This window comes from Panthera uncia (assembly GCF_023721935.1).
Source record: "Panthera uncia isolate 11264 chromosome E2 unlocalized genomic scaffold, Puncia_PCG_1.0 HiC_scaffold_19, whole genome shotgun sequence".
NCBI lineage: Eukaryota > Metazoa > Chordata > Mammalia > Carnivora > Felidae > Panthera > Panthera uncia.
Genome location: NW_026057588.1, coordinates 18597454 through 18615334, shown reverse-complemented (window position 1 = coordinate 18615334; position 17881 = coordinate 18597454). Strand labels below are relative to the sequence as shown.

Below are 17881 nucleotides of genomic sequence, written 5' to 3'. Positions count from 1 at the left end.
CTTAGCTCCAGGCTCTGAGCCGTCAGCACAGAGCCCGACGCGGGGCTCGAACTCACAGACCGTGAGATCATGACCTGAGCCGAAGTCGGACGCTTAACCGACTGAGCCACCCAGGCGCCCTGCAACATGACTTCTAATAGTTATACAGTCCTCCAATGTAATCACTGTACAACTCATTTACTGAACAAATAAACCGAGCACCTACTATGTGCTAGCCAATAAGTATCATATTCTTAACTTCCTCTCGTTAGACGCTGAGGTCATTTGTAAAGCTCTGCGATCAAAGACAGCACTATGACAGTCTCCCTCCCTGCACACCTCTTGTTAGCTCCTCAGCATACACTTTGAAATGTCTTGCTGGGTCCAGGGATATGCAGAAGCTCCTTGTTTTTCTTTTCAATTTTTTTTAATGTTTATTTATTTTTGAAAGAGAGAGAGACACAGCATGAGCAGGGGAGGGGCAGAGAGATTAGGGAGACACAGAATCTGAAGCAGGCTCCAGGCTCTGAGCTGTCAGCACAGAGCCTGACGTGGGGCTCAAACTCATGACTATAAGGTCATGACCTGAGCCGAAGTTGGATGCACAACCGACTGAGCCACCCAGCCACCTGCTCCTTCTGTTTTTCAATTTGGTCTTTCTTACCTAAGTTTTCCTTTCAATGTATGATGCTGTCACAGATTTTTTTTTTTTTACAACTTAAAGTGCTGATATTTGGAATCGGCTCCTCTCCTAATGTAATGACCGTTTGTAAAATTTGAAAGGATCCGCCACCATAATTACGTTATTAGTGATGTTCAGTATGGCGAAAATGATCTGGATGTCTCTGATGACATCTCTGAAAACACTGTTCGGGTCACCACTCGAGATGCTCAGGGCTGAGAAAAACTGCATCCTTTTCAGGACAGCACACTGTTCTGTCAACTTCTTCTTCTTTTTTAACTAATTAATTTATTTATTTTGAAAGAAAGAGAGAACGAGCAAGCAGGGGAGGGGCAGAGAGACAGGGAGAGAGAGAATCCCAGACAGGCTCTGCGCTGTTAGCACAGAGCCCAATGTGGGGCTCAAATTCACAAACTGTGAGATCATGACCTGAGCCGAAACCAAGAATCAGACGCTTAACCAACTGAGCCACCCGGGTGCCCCAACTTCTGCTACGGATGCTGGCAAAAATTTTCTTTTTTGATTTTTAAATGTTTATTTATTTTTGAGAGAGAGGAGAGAGAGAGAGAGAGAGAGAGACGGTGCACGCGCACATACGCGAATGGGAGGAGGGACAGAGAGAGAGGGAGAGAGAGAGAATCCCAAGCAGGGCTCGATCCCACAAACTGTGAGATCACGACCTGAGCTGAAACTAAGAGCCAGATGTTCAACTGACAGAGCCACCCAGGTGTCCCATGGCAAAAATGTTCTTAAAATTAGGAGAGAAATTACAAACTTTATGTTAACCTCACAGAAGTCAAAGAGAATTTTGGTAAATTCTAAATGCATTCCTAGGTGAGATTAAATTTACTAAGTAGGAGAAAAAATATCTAGGGCCACCTGTGGGGCTCATTCAGTTGATTTCGGCTCAGGTCATGATCCCAGAGTCATGGGATGGAGCCCCGTGTCAGGCTCTGCACTAAGTGTGGAGCCTGCTTAAGATTCTCTCTCCCTCTCTCTGTCTCTTCCCCTTTTCCCTTCTGTCCTTCTCCCCCACGCGCTCTCTAAAAAAAGGGGGGGGGGCGCCGGGGTGGCTCAGTCGGTTAAGCCTCTGACTTTGGCTCAGGTCATGATCTCACGCCTGGTGGGTTTGAGCCCTGCATCAGGCTCTGTGCTGACAGCTCAGAGCCTGGAGCCTGCTTCACATTCTGTCTCCCTCTCCCTCTGCCCCTTCTCCACTCGCATTCTGTCTCTCTCTTAAAAATAAATAAATATTTTAACAAAAAACTTTTTAAAAATCTGGCTGGAACCCACTGTAAACATCAGGGATAAGACAGGATTATATAACATCATTCTATTTATATAACATAATTCTGAAAGTTAACAAATAAAGACAAATATTAGAAAGGAAAAAACAATTTTTTTTTCCAAAATAATGCCTTATTTACAAAACCTAGAGCTTCAACTGAAAAACTACTAAACTAGCAGGCATCCAGTGAAAGGGACAAAAAGTTACTATATATAAATCCTTTCTAATACAAGCCATAACCTGTTAGAAAAAATGTAACAGGGAAACCATACCTTCCCAACTGCACCAGATCAAGAAAAGTACAATATTCCCAGGGATGAAATTTTGCCCGCCCCCTTACCCACCTCCCCTCTGGGAACCACGTGTTTGTTCTCTATTAAGAGTCTGGGTTTTTTGTCTTTTTTTGTTTGTTTCTTAAATTCCACATATGAATGAAATCATATGGTATTTGTGTTTCTCTGACTTATTTCACGTAGCATTATATTCTCCAAATGCACCCATGTTGTTGCAAATGGCAAGCATTAAATCATTTTTTAAAATCAGACAGACATGGTCTCTGCCCCTGTAAAACTCGCTATTTGTTGACATCAACAATTAGAAATATTTGGTTCATAGATGAAAATGTGCAATATCGTAAAGATACAATTTTGTCCTAATTAAGCTATGAATCTAAATGAAGTGTCAATCAAAACCCAAAAGTGCTATTTTGGGGAAACTTGACAAAACATGGGAGTAAAAATGTGGAAGAAAAGCCAAGAACATTTGGAAGAGCATAGTTAATAAAAGAGGCTTGCTCTAAGTGCTGTTAAAACACACGGGGATTAAACTGTGAGCAATGGATAGACAATGAAACCAGGCATGGATCAGAAACAGAGGGAAGGAGATTCGAGAATCAGGTGTATAACAGAAGCCAGCGTTCCACAGGAGTGGGAAAGGCTGGAGCAGCCAGCAGGTCCAGACGGGAAGGAGGTGGCATGGCACACACAGACTGCAGGCCGATGTGAATTGAAGCAAAGGGCTAATACAGGGGTGTGGGCAGGGTTAAGGGAAACCGCAGGGATGGTGTGGAACCTCCAGGGCCATTGGAACCGCAGAGCTAAAGGGTCAGGATAGGGCAGGAGCTCTGGAAACCCAGAGAGGTGGCTACCTGAGGTAGGCACCCAAAGCCACCAGGACCTTCCCTCTGGGAATGAAAAAAAGGAGGCTGGCTGAAGGAGCCTGGAGAATAAATGCCCGAACTTCTCGGTGCTCCTCCTATCCTCTCCGGTGCTCCTCCCCCTCAGCCACAGGCAACAGGAAGCCACAGAGCAGGAGCCTGTTGTGGCCTCCCAGGCACAGAGCAGGACTGAGAAGGGTGGATGGGGGTGGGGGGTGGGGACATGGGGAGAAACAGACCCCATCCAGCACCACAGATGGCTTCTTCACAGAGTTCAGGGGAAACTGACTACCCATTTGGTTTAAATAAAAAGCTACAGCCCTATACCTCATTTTTTACTCCCAAAGTAATTCCAAATAGATTAAAGATGTGATGTGAAAACATTTAAACAAGACACTGGAGGAAACAATGGCAAAATATTTAGGCCATCTTGGCGTGGAGAGTGCTTTCCGAACACGCTATCAAGGCGGAACTGTAAAGGGAGGGGCTGGTAAGTTCATCGACATAAAATCCTACAGGCAGAAATATATATGTTATATTTTTTAAGCTGGTTATTGCTTGGGTAACAAAAGTTAAATTAAGGAGAGAATGTACTGAGAGAAACATTTGCAATATATATAAAACCAAGGGTTAATATCCTTCATATGTAAAAGATCTCTTGTAAGAAATAAAAGCACACTGGAAAAGCAGACAAAGGGCAGCAACAGTCGATTTGAAAGGGAAAGTGTAAAGGGAAAATAAACCTACAGGAGAGGCGCCTGGGTGGCTCAAACGGTTAAACGTCCAACCCTTGATGTCAGCTCCAGTCATGATCTCGCGGTTCATGAGTCTGAGCCCGGCATTGGGCTCTGTGCTAATAAGTGCAGAACTGCTTGGGACTCTGTCTCTTCTTCTCTCTGCCCCTCCCCCGCCTGTGCGTGCTCTCTCTCTCTCAAAATAAATAAACTCAAGACAAAACAAAACAAACCAAAAAACAAAAAACCCAACCCCAAACCATACACGCATTCAACTCAAGTACCGACCTGAGAAATGTAAACTGTAATAAGTTCTTATTTTGCCCGATTTCACAAAGATCACAAAGATAGCATAAAAAAATCAAAATGGTGAACGCTGCCCAGGGTGACCTAAAGTGCAGGAAGACAAGCAGTCACGCACAGTCGGTAGGAGTGTAAGGCAGGACCGCTTCTGGTGGGTAAGTGGGTAATACGGATCTCCCACCGACCAAATCCGTATCTAAAAATCTGTCCAAAGAGAACATCCGGTGAAGTGTGCAAATGCTCAGTGGAGAGCTGCTGACAACAGCGAGCATTTGGAAGCTGCCTGAAGAATGAGATTAACAGCCACCTTGCCTTCTATAAGCAGACACCACGTGAAGCCGTGACGGAGGGGAGTGGGGGGAGTCACACACCTTCATGAGTCAGGCCCCTGACTCATGAACAGCCCCAGTGTCCAAAGATTAAGTGCTGAGCAGGTTACCAAGCTCAGTGGGGACACGGCAGGGTAGGGCTGGGAGGGATCTTTCCATGCCTTGGTATTTTTCTGAATGTTCTGCAGTACTGTTTTTAATAAACATAAATAAATAAAGCTGTATTTAGAGGCCAAAAAAAAAAAAAAACCCACCCAAAACAAACAACTTGAATTCTCTGGAAAGGGAATTTATTTTGATGGTGTCTTCAAATGAGGCCGTTTGAAAGCCCATGTATTTAAAAATAGAACGAAATCACACCGTGAAGTTTTACTGGCCATTAAACGCCCCACGGATACACAGGGAGGTGCAAGGCGGCCCGCACTTTGAACTGCCCTCATTAAGTCGGCCCAAGTGCTTCTGCAGCACCTGTCTGTGTGAGTCTCAGGGACAAATGTGGAAAGGAGAAAACAGAACGTCCCCAGATGTTCTCATTCTTGTATGCCTGACATTTGAAGAGTCCTTTTGAGGCTAAAATGACATGGTTGGAAGCCTCAGCTGAATAGCAGTTGGCCATGGCCACATATGATTTTTTTTTTTCCCCCACTGAGTTTAATGTGGGATTCAGCACGTGACATGGTTGGATCCTTACAGATTCCATAAAATCCCCAAGTGTCTCCAAGAGTCTCCTTCTAAAATGCCTGTGCCCTTGCCACCCTGGATCCAAGCAACAAACTAAATCTTAAAGAAACTATTCCACAAAGGCACCCAAACACATTTCCACAGACGTAAAGATTGTCTTGAGTCTTACAGACGTGTGACAAGTGTCCCATCTAGAAGTTCAGGTGGCCTCTACATAGCTGATATAAAGCTGCAGCTCCTGGGTTGCTTTCTAGCCAGAAAATCAAACCTTGGGTGATCCTGAGTCTTGTACGGCTACCAATGTCCCTTCTCAAACGCCAAAATAAACCCCAAATTGACAGGGACCAGGACCTGGGTATAAACAAGGGAGCAGTCAACAAGGCCCTAAGTGAAAGCGCTTATGTCAAGAGACTTACAGTCTCTGCTCCAGAATGGAGGTCAAATGCAGAAGCTCTTGAAGCATTAACCAATTGCTTTTAAAAGGACACATTTCATAGTGCCCAAAATGCATATGATCATTTTTTCTTTCCTAAATTGAAAGTAGTCCAAGACGAGTCAACTAACAGTTATTATGAAAAGAAATGCAACACTCAGCAGTATTTTTCACAATGCTGGGGTTAACTGCCCTCCACCATGCCTGTGTTGGAGAGCTCAGAGACAGGCACTACCTTCCACCCCATTTCCCCTTTCTCCTCCTAAATGGACGTTGCGGGTGATTGATTAAAACTCAGAGTGATGGAGCCAGGGAGGGGAGGAAGAGGAGGGCGTTCCAGACATGGGGAGGCCTCTCTTGGCCCTGGACAGGGGTAAGGCAGCTCTGGGGGCCTCTGTCAAAGCACCTGTTCCGCTTCCCACCTGAAATCTCCACTGAGCCACAGACCTGGAACTCAAGACCTGTGACATCACCAGCATCCAGCACAGCGATAGGCACAGATGGGCCTACAGGTAACAGCTGCTTACCAGGGACCCCTACAATTAACAGGAGGCCAGATACTGTGTGCGTGTGTGTGTGTGGGGGGGGGGGTTGGGGGGGGGGGGGTTTAAGCTGTTACTTTTTAAAAAGAAGGGGAAGAAATTTTTTTAAAGGGAGAGAGATTGGAAGGAAGAAAGAAAGAGAAGATGCAGCTGGATCCCCAGTAATTCGATAGAGGGAAAAACCCCCATAAATTCTAGCTATTCAAGGTGGATTGGTATGTAGATACAGGGATGCATAGATGGACAAATATGTCATAAAAGCAAAATGTTCATCTAGGTAGTGAGTATACACGGATTCACTGCCAAATTCTTTCAGTTTTTCTAGAAGTTTAGAAATTTTCGGAATAAAACGTTGGGGGAAATTTAGCTATTCTCCATAAATTTCATAACCAATTTAGGCCATGTTTAAGAAAAAATACAGGATACAATTTTTAAATTCCAAAGCACATCCTCCACAGACCCTCTGTGGCTTGGCCTCCTGGGGAGGGTAGGCCCAGGTTTCTAACTCGCCTTCCCGGGGCCCCAAGCCTCGGAGGGAACCAGAGACAGCTGGAGGACACAGGAGAACAGCACAGCATTCTCTGGCTTGCTGAAGGGGTCTGGAGGCATCCTGCAGAAATCAACTGACACTTGGCCCACTGAGCCTAAGGCCACTTGCAAGGGATACACAACTTCTAGTTTTTCTTTGTAAACATTGAGTCAAGTGCCCATGGCTTTGAGATTTACCTTGAGAACGACTGAGAAGTCAACATCCTTGGTTTCCTTCAGACCAAGCGGAATCAGGGGGATGGTAAATGCCTCCCTAGAAGGAACACAGCAAGGTATATGAACATCCCGGTCCCGGGTGCTATGCACCCAGCAGCCCAGCTCAGGGCCCACCACGTGGGTCCCCATGCTGGTCCAGCTCAGGGCCCCACCACATCCCCATGCCGGTTCATACTCCATAAAGATGACTCTGATCACATACCTGTCTCTGGTCTAAACCCAATCCCAGCGGCCTGTGACTTCTGCACTACCCAGCCTAACACATGGGGGCCTACCATTTTGACCTATTCCTTCAGTGACTATGCTGGGGACCTCCTGTGTGGCAGGTCTGTGCCTGATGTGGGCACTGCTCCTGACCTGGGCGCACCACCCTGCCAATCAATGCACCTCCTCCATCAGCTCCCAACCCCTCCCTTCTCCTCCTCCTTTCCTCACCAGGGCAGGTCCCACCTGGACTCTTAGGAGCCTCCTCTGATGGGGAGAATCCCTCTAGGGTCCCGTCACCTGCATGGGGAAAGCCTTGAGGGCAAGGGCCCTTTCTGACACCGAAGTACACCCAGCTCCAGGCCCAGGGTCACGCCCTGGTCGGCTGCCTGCCCCCCACAGTACTCCCCCACAACTGGCCACTCAGTTTCCCCATAGGTCGCCCTGGGAGTGTGCCCTGAACCTACATTCTGAGGGACAGGGACAGAGCCAAAAGGGAGTGTAGGGGGCTCGGGCTGTGTTTTGCAAACAGAGATTTAGCTCCCTGACCTGTAACCAGAGACCTCCTGGGGCCGCTCAGCCCAGCTGGGGAAAAGGCCAGGAATGCATGGTAGGGTGAGTGGACAATGCAGCTGTAAGCTGAAACTGCCTCTGTGGCTGAGGGAAAACCACCGGCTATGCTAAAAGCAGGTGGGATCCCACCGTGGGGGTGCCTGGCTTCCTCAAAGCCCACTGGGAAAGCCAGACCCTGCTGGACGGGGGTTGTGGATGGGCCATGCCTCTGTCCTCTGGGCCCCAACACCCTCCTACCCTCACCCCACTAGGCCTGGAGGCGAGAGCTGTGCTCCCCATGACCTCCCCGGAGCAGCCAGGGCACCCCAGTCCCAACCTTGTGCTAACGTAACTTTCTCCATGACCTCCAGCCTCCTCGTGTTTTCTCCTCTGCCCAGCGAGACTGTTTCTTCCTGTTCTGCCTCGCAGAAATGTTTAAAGATCAATGGCGCTAAGAAAGAAACAATCTGCTTTGAAAACAGGAAGGGGGCGGGTGCAAATGCAAGGCGTCGTTGTGACACCTGCACATCTCTCTCCCCACTCCCTGATGGCACAGGGAAACAACTGGCCGCTGTAGAGCCACACTGTAATCACACAGGGGCCTTAAGTGCCTGTCTCTGTGGGATACATCCCTGCGGTTGGTACCGCAGGCAGGAATATGAAATATCCCTATGTTTATCAGCCCAGTTTGGCCCTGCCCTCCTTACTCAGGGAATGTCGACCTTTGGGCAAAACACTGGAATTTAATACCACAGCATAGGCTGGGAGAAGCCTCTCATCTGCTGCTGTGGTTAGGTGCTCAAACCCACACGGGGGCCCACAGGTGACCGAGCCAGGGCTCCGGACGTCACAGAAGGAAGAACAGAGGGTTCACACACTAATGCCTTCCCTCTGGCTCTGAAAAACACCCACATACCACACAGAGGACTGGGGACAGTCGGGAAAAGCACATTCCAAAGGTGACTCAAGGTTCCCAAATGCCATCCTTTTGTTAATCCACATACTATTTTCTGACTGAGATTCCCCTGGCGCTCGCCTGCCTTTTGAGAAGCCTCACGTCCCCGCACAGCTCCTCAAGGTTATTTTTCCTCCAAGATGGACATGTCTATCAAAGGTAGCTCACCTTGGGGAGACGTTCTGAGCTTTTTCTGAGGTCTGCCCCTCAATACTGCGCCTCCCACAAACACTCCCTAGGGGGAGGCTCCTGAATTAGGCTGTTCATCTCTCAAGTATTTAACGGGGTACATTTCTGAAGTCTCTCAGTTGCCATGCCAACTCACCTGGGTCCCCTAATCTTTGATGTAAGTGATCCCTGTCAAGCTGTTTGTCTGTTTTTGCATCCTACCAATGGAACGACCCAGGCAGGCCCTGTGTGGGGTGAAGAGGCTGAGAGGGAAGAGGGCAGGGTGGCCCCACCCGGTGAGCTGGCTCTCCTGGCCAGCCACAGAAGTGCCTCCAGGCCATCTTTATGGGAGAGCCACGTGAGAGATGCTGTCTCTTCATCTGGACCCAGTCACAGCTCTCCCATAAAACTATGTCCCAAGGGTCCTAGGACAATTGAATGCCTTTCTGTCCCACTCTCCAGGTATTTCCAACAAACCCCATAGGGTCGTCCCTTTGACTCCTGCATCACGCTCAAACCTCAAACTGATCAATCCCTCTCTTCCCAACGTGGGGTCTGCCACACCCTTGGGTCTATCTGGGCACCATCCCTGTTGCAGCACGTTCTAAGGCTCAGAAAGTATCTGGAAGAATCAGTGCCCCCACTCACTCTGTGCTCTGATAGACTCCCACTGAGATGTTGAGCCCCTCCAGCTCTTCCTTGAGCATCTGCAGATCTGAGTTCACGAAGCTCAGTTCCAGGCGCACTTGCTCCCGCACCTTGTGGTTCGTAGCTGCTCTGTTAGAAGAGAAGAGGGAGGAAAGTGCCTTCAGCCCAAGTGCCCCGCTGCCGAGTGAGCAGACCTCCCAAACCCCATAGGGATGTCCTGAGGGTTCACTTGCAGATGTGAGCACCAGATGTGATCAGATAAGAGGTCTCAGAGATGCTCAGCACCTGGCCCATCCTGAGCCACACCTGCCAGTAAGTGGATCTGGGACATCGATGATAAACTGAGCTGCCAGACATGAATCTTAAGACATCCCTGCAAAGAATCAGCTTTGAGAAGACAAAAGAGAACTGCTCCCAGACACTCATAAAAGACCATAAACTACCCCCTTGAAAGGAAATGGCTAAGATAACATTTCCCAGCTCATTCTATGAGGTCTTGTTTTACCCTGACCCAAAACCAGAGAAAGACACCACAAGAAAACAAAACAACAGACTGATATCCTACATGAATATATATGCAAAAATCCTCAACAAAATATTAGCAAACCGAACCTAGCAACATATAACAACAATTATATACCATAACCAAGTGGGATTTATCCCAGGATTGCAAGGTTGGTTTAAAAAAAAATTTTTTTTTACATTTATTAATTTTTTGAGAGAGATGGAGAGACAGAGCACAAGTTGGGGAGGGGCAGAGAGAGAAGGAGACACAGAATCCAAAGCAGGCTCCAGGCTCAGAGCTGTCAGCACAGAGCCTGACGCGGGGCTCAAACTCACAAACCGCTGAGATCAGGACCTGAGCCGAAGTCAGACACTTAACCGACTGAGCCACCCAGGCGCCCCTGCAAGGTTGGTTTACTATCTGAAAATCAATTAATGTAACATACTATAATAATAGGCTATAGGATAAAAAACACATGGTCATCTCAACAGATGTAGAAAAAAAAAAAAGCATGTGATAAAGTCTAACACAGATTCATGATAAAAATTCTCACCAAACTAGGAATAAAAGAAAATTTACAAAACTTGATAAAGGGCATCTATGAAAAAAACAAAGCTAATATCATACTTAGTGGTGAAAGATATGCTTTCTCAATTAGATCAGGAACAAGGCAACAGTGTTCGCTTTTGCCACTTTTTTTTTTTTTAACGTTTATTTATTTTTGAGACAGAGAGAGACAGAGCATGAACAGGTGAGGGGCAGAGAGAGAGGGAGACACAGAATCGGAAGCAGGCTCCAGGCTCTGAGCCATCAGCCCAGAGCCCGACGCGGGGCTCGAACTCACGGACGGCGAGATTGTGACCTGAGCTGAAGTCGGCCGCTCAGCCGACTGAGCCACCCAGGCACCCCCGCTTTTGCCACTTTTAATCACTACTCTACTGGAGGCTCAAGCCAGCGGCAATAGGTAAATAAAGAAATTAAAGGCCTCTGGATTGGAAGGGAAGAAGGAAAACTGTCTTTACTCACAGATGACATTACTTGTATATAGAAAATCCCAAGGCATTCACAAAATACTAGAACTAATACATTCGGCAAGGTCACAGCATACAATTCAATATGCAAAAATCAATTCTATCGCTACATACCAGCAGTGAGCACTCTTACAACGAAATTCAGAAAACAATTTCACTCACATTAGCATCAAAAAGTAAAAATACTTTGGAATAAATTTCACAAAAGAAGCGTAAGATCTGTGCCCTGAAAACCACAAAGCAGTGCATATTAATTGGAGAGACTCCGTGTTTATGGACTGGAAGATTCACTATTGTCAAGATGTCAATTCTCCCTAATTGATCTATCAACTCAATGCAGTTCCAATCAAAACCCCAAGAGCTGAGGCGCCTGGCTGGCATCCGACTCTTGATTTCAGCTCACATCATGATCTCACAGTTCATGAGACTCAGTTCCGTATCAGGCTCTGTGCTGAACCTGGAGTGCATGTAGAATTCTCTCTCCCTCTCCCTCTGCCCCTCCCCTGCAAGTGCTCTCTCTCTCTCTCTCTCAAAAAACAAAAACAAAAACAAAACCCATAAGCTTTTTAGTAGACATTGAGAAGCTGATCCTAAAATGTATATGGAAATGCAAAGGACCTAAGAGCCAAAGAAGAACAAAGTTGGAGGATTTATGCTATAGGATTTTAAAACTTACTATAAATCCAGAGCAATCAAGATAATGTAGCAGGGGCATAAAGCTAGGCAATGGAACAGAATAGAATCCAGAAATAAATCCTTACATTTATGGTCAATTGATTTTGACAAAGATGACAAGACATTTCAAAGGAGAAAAGACAGTCTTTTCAACAAAATAGTGCTGAAGCAATTGGACATCCTTAGGTATGTCCGTGTCCCTGAGACCACCCCCCACATTCAGGGATTCACTAGAATGACTCACAGGACTCAATAGAGTTGTACTCAAGGCTGTGATTCATTACAGCAAAAGGGAAAGGTGCATGGGGTAAGGTCTGGAGGCACAGGCTGCTAAGAGTCCTCTCTCCCAGGATTCTCACAAAGGACACACTTAATTCCTCTGGCAGAGTGTTGACAACACGTGTGAAATGCTGTCTAGTAAGGAAGCTCATTTGAGACATAGTGCCCCAGGTTTTTACTAGGGATTGGTAGGTAGGCACTTCTGTCTAGCATGTTCCAAAATTCCAGACTCCCAGAAGGAAAGCAGGTATCCAGCAGAAACAACACTGTTTGTGCAAACAGCTCAGGCACAGTGAACCATTCTTATCAGTTCTGGAAACGGTGGGAACTATCCTGAAATTAAGTTTGCAGACACCGGCCAAGGGACAACCTTGCAAACAGGCTTTCTAAGGATAGCTGTCTCAGGCCTGCTCTGATAACTCTTTTCTGCACAATCAGCAAAAAATAAACCTCAATCTAAATCTTATACCATACATAAATATTAAGTCCAAATGGATCAGAGACTTCAATATAAGAGCCAAAACTCTACTACCTCTAGAAGAAAATATAGGGGCACCCTGGGTGGCTCAGTCGGTTGGGCGTCCGACCTTGGCTCAGGTCAGGATCTTATAGTTTGTGAGTTTGAGCCAGGCACCAGGTTCTATGCTGACAGCTCAGAGGCTGGAGCCTGCTTCAGATTCTGTGTCTCCCTCTCTCTCTGCCCCTTCCCTGCTCGCGCTCTGTCTCTCTGATTCAAAAATAAATACGCATTAAAAAAATTTAAAAATATATATACATATAGAAGGAAATCTTTATGACCTTGGGCCGGGCAATGTGTACTTAGCTATACACCAAAAGCATAATCCATAAAAGAAGAAATCGAATTGGACTCTCTCAAATTTAAAAACTTCTGTGCTTCAGAAGATACCATTAAAAAAAACAAAACAAACGCAAGCCATAGCCTAGGAGAAAATATTTGCAAATTATATATCTAATAAAAATTCGTATCAGATACATTAAGAGTTTCTCAAGTAATAAAAAGACAATACAATTTTTTTAATGGGCAAAGATTTTTTTAATGAAGGAATAATTGACAAACATTATCTTAATTTCAGGTATAAAACATAATAATTCAATATTTATATATATTGCAAAATGATCACCACAAACAATATTTGTCAGCATAGTTACAGGTTTTTTTTCTGTGTGATAAGACCTTTTAATATTTACTCTCTTAGCAACTTTAAAATATGCAATATGTTGTTCTTTTTTGAGAGACAGAGCATGAGTAGCAGAGAGGCAGAAAGGGGGGGGGGGTGGAGAGAGAGGATCCCAAGCAGGCTCTGCACCATCAGTGCAGAGCCCAACAGGGAGCTCGAACCCATAAACCATGAGATCGTGACCCAAGCCGAAATCAAGAGTCAGGCGCTCAACCAACTGAGCCATCCAGGTGCCCCTGCAATACAGTATTATTAACTATAGTCACTATGCTGTACATTACATCCCCATGACTTATTTTATCACTGATAAAATCTAGCAACATTCCATCTGTCTTCTGTCTCCATGAGCCTTCTTTTTTTTTCAATAGAGATTCCACATGTACATGAGCTCATATGGTATTTCCCTGTATGACTTATTTCACTTAGCACAATGCCCTCGAGGTCCGTCCATATTGTCACAAAGGTTAAGATTTTGTGCTTCTTGATGGTCAAATAGTATTACACGGTGTGTGTACATATACCACGTCTTCTTCATCCATTCATCCATTGGTGGACACTGAGGTTGTTTCCGTATCTTGGCTATTACAAATAAGACTGCAATGAACATGGGGGTGCAGATATCTTTTTGAGTTAGTGATTTTGCTCTCCTCACATAAATACTCAGAAGCAGAATCGCTGGATCACATGGTAGTTCTATTTTTAATTTCTTTAAGGGAACTCCATACTCTTTTCCATAATGGCCGCACCAATTTATATTCCCACCAACAGTGAATGAGGGTTCCCTTTTCTCCATGTCCTCACCAACACTTGTTATATCTTCTCGTTTTGATAATAGCCGTTCTAACAGGTGTGAGACCTCATCGTGGTGTTGATTTGCCTTTCCCTGATAATTAGTGATGTGGAGCATCTTTTCATGCGTCTGTTGGCCAGTTGCATATCTTCTTTACAAAAATGTCTATTCAGGTCCTCTGCCCATTTTATAACCGGACTGTTTGTTTTTGTGCTGTTGAATTTACGAGTTCTTTCTGTATTTTGGACATTAACCCCTTATCAGATGTACGAATTACAAAAACTTTCTCCTATTTAGTAGGTTGCCTTTTCATTCTGTTGATGGTTTCCTTGCTGTGCAAAAGCTCTGTGGTTTGATGTAGCCCCACTTGTTTTTGGCTTTTGCCGCCTCTGCTCCTGGTGTCAAATGCAAAAAATCACGGCCATGATCAATGTCGAGGCTTACTCCCTATGTTTTCTCCTAGGAATGTTATGGTTTCAGGTCTTATATGCAAGTGTTTCATCCATTCTGAGTTAGTTCTTGTGCACGGTGTAAGACAGCGGTCCAGTTTCCCCACTGCTAAGAGACTATCCTTTCCCTATTGTATACTCTTGCCTCCTTTGTCATAAGCTGATTGGCCATATATGCGTGGGCTTATTTCTGCACTCTATTCTGTTTCATTCATCTATGTGTCTGTTTTTACACCGGTACCATACTGTTTTGATTACTACAGCTTTGTGATATAGTTTGAAATCAGGAAGCGTGATGCCTAGAGCTTTGTTCTTCTTTCTCAAGACTGCTTTAACTATTCTGGCTCTTTTGTGGTTCCAAAGTTTTAGAATTGTTTTATCTATTTCTGAAGAGTGCCATTGGAATTTTCATAGGGACTGCAGCAAATTTGTAGATTGCTTTGGCTGTATGGACATTTTAACAATACTAATTCTTCCAATCCATGAGCCTGGAATGTCTTTCCATTTATTTGTACCTTCAATTTCTGTCATCGGGGCCATAGTTTCTAGTGAACAGGTTCACTTCTTTTGTTAAACTTATTCCTAGGTATTGTGTTATTTTGGATGCAATTGTGAGTGGAATTGTTTTATTTTCCCTTTCTGGTAATTTGTTATTAATGTATAGAAATACAACAGATTTCTGTATATTGATTTCGTAGCCTGCAACTTTCTGAATTCATAAAATGTACAGAAGATCTGAATACACATTTTATTAAAGAATATATACGAATGGCTAATCAACACACAAAAAGACGCTGAATGTCATCAGACAATATAGGGAAATACACATTAAAACCAGGATGAGATACCAATACACTACCTGACTGGCTCTGATGAAAAAGAAACAATAACAAGCATTGGTGAGGATGCAGAGAAACAGGAACCCTCATACACTGCTGAATGTAAATGACACAGCCACCTTGGAACAAACAGCTGGGTAGTTTCTAACAATGACAAACATACACTTACCATACAACTGCATATTCCACTGCTAGGAGTCTATGAGAGAAATGAGAATTTATGTCCCAACAAAAAGCCAGATAGCCAAAAAGAGAGAAAAATCCAGGCATCCATCCATTAACTGGCAAGCGGATAAGCAAAATGTGACACATCCATAGAATGGAATGGTTTAAGTGATATGAAGGAATGAACTTTACCCAAGTCTTCAAAGCAGAAGTTTGGACACTTCGTGGAAGACTTTACAAGTGCATTTTACAGATTAGGAATCACTGCAAAACTAACAGTTAATAACCAAGTACTGAGCCAGGCCTTGCTGACTACGTTCCCACGAGCCATCCTGGCAAGTCCTTGGTCATTCCTCAGACCAGCTACTAGAACTTCCTCATTTCACACATGGGGACACCCGAGGTCCATCAGCCAAGAGCTCCAGCCAGCCAGCCAGACAGTACCGGGTCACCTTCCCCTCCCCAGCTGATGAAAATCCAGCCACCTGTCTTGTGCTTGCTTTGCTCACCTGCTGTCTTTCCTCCAGAAAATAAAATGCTAAACCATTTCCCCTACAGTGTGCCCTCTCCACTGGGGTTCTTCCTGCCTTGTCACATATTTGAGCCCATCAGTTTCTCTCCATGATGTATTTATATGTTTTCTCTCCCTTCCTTCACCAAACTCCTGCTTTTTTTTTTTTTAATGTTTTTATTTATTTTTGCAGGAGAGAGAGAGACAGAGCACGAGCGGGGGAGAAGCAGAGAGAGGGGGAGACATAGAATTTGAAGCAGGCTCCAGGCTCTAAGCTGTCAACACAGAGCCCGATGTGGGCTCGAACTCACGAACTGTGAGATCATGACCTGAGCCAAAGTCAGATGCTTAACCGACTGAGCCACCCAGGCGCCCCACCAAACTCCTGCTTCTTGAACCCACACACTTATGTCACACCTCCTCAGAAAAAGCCATGCTTGACCCTGGCAGTAGATATGATGACACTGGTGCTTTTACTGCTCCTGGTTGGTAAGCCTTTACACGTACACGTCTGAGCTCCCCAGCTGGGCAATGAGATATTGGAAGCTCAGTTCGGTGAAGAGCATTGGTGTGGGAATTCTGAGGGGGTTGGAGGGGGTGAAGCATGATTACCAGTAAGAAACACATTTTGTACACAACACAGTAGATCCATACACAAACATACTCTCTAAAACAAAAGTCGCACAAACCAAACCATTCATGTGATGCACACCAATTATTCTATTCTATTAGCTTACTTTTTTAAAAAAACAGTAATATTTGCAACTCTCCAATTCTGAATCTCTGACTGCAACTGGGTGCCCAACACTTCAATTCAGTTCCTCCAGGTTAAAGGCTCAATGCCACAAGACTGCCACCATGTCAGGTGCCAGCCACAAGGTTTGCAGGGGGAGGGGCACCCGTACTTATGACCAACCAGCTACAAATCAAGGGTTCCCACAACACCCTTCTATGATAATTCACCAGAATGACTCAGAAAACTCAAAAAAACACTTTACTTACATTTACTGTGGTTTATTTTAAAGGACACAGCGTAAGAGCAGTCAGATGGAACAGACCCATAGGCCAAGGAGGCATGAGCAGCTTCCACGCCCTCTCCAGGCACGCCACCCTCCTGGCACCTTGATGTGTTCGCCAATCTGGAGGCTCACAAACCTCACTGTGGGGGGGGTTTCATCACTTCATTATGTGGGAACAGTTGATTAAATCATTGGCCATTGGTAACTGAACCCAATTTTCAACCGCTTTCCCTTCCCCAGAAGTTCAGGGGTAGGGACTAACGCTCTAATCGGATTTGGTCTTTCTGGTAAACAGACTGTATCTTGAAGGCTCCCTTCCCCCATCAGGAGTCACCTCATTAACATACAGAAGACAGGAGATTCCAATAGTTTTAGGAGCTCTAAAACATATATGTATATACGTACACACATATATATGTACGTATATGTATACGTATTTTTTTTTAAGTAGGCTGTATGCCCAATATGGGGCTTGAACTCATAACCCTGAGATCAAGAATCAGTCATGCTCTACAAACTGAGCCAGCTAGACACCTCCCCCAACAAATACCTATTTTTTATAACACTACAGCAACCCAATGACTGGATTTCATTACACACCATGGGTCACAATCTGCCACTTGTAAAACCTGTACTACAAAGATGTTTCTGAGAACGTGACTGATTCACGAGCTGATAATGTCCACAAGGACACAAGGAAAGAAATCCTCCCAACCCCTGGTATTGGGAACGGCTTCTTTGTAGCAACTGGTTTGCCTCTGGCTGAACCAACAGGTATGAGAAGCCTTCCAAGTCACATTCCCCTCTCCATGTTGTTTGTAGGAAGCTCACAGACAAACTGTGGCCCACGTCTACCAAAGGATATAGGAGTTATAACGGAAAACAAGACCCCGGCCTTCTAGTTCTTTCCGTTTCACTTGGAAACTGGCATTGTCTTTTCTGAAAAAAGTGGCAGAATAAAGACCACTCTCTAGAAGAAATGGGGGGTGGGGCTGGTCCT

General features: G+C 45.2%; 1 protein-coding gene across 1 annotated transcript in view; it reads right to left on the bottom strand.

Moving 5' to 3' along the window:
* RHPN2 (rhophilin Rho GTPase binding protein 2) overlaps positions 1–17881 on the bottom strand; it is a 58587-nt gene that overhangs the window by 22039 nt on the left and 18667 nt on the right. Inside the window, exons 3-4 of the mRNA XM_049622051.1 lie at positions 9420–9548; positions 6854–6929 (exon numbers count right to left, since the gene is read on the bottom strand). Coding sequence (XP_049478008.1) covers positions 6854–6929; positions 9420–9548 — 205 coding nt within the window. The remainder of the gene's footprint in view (positions 1–6853; positions 6930–9419; positions 9549–17881) is intronic.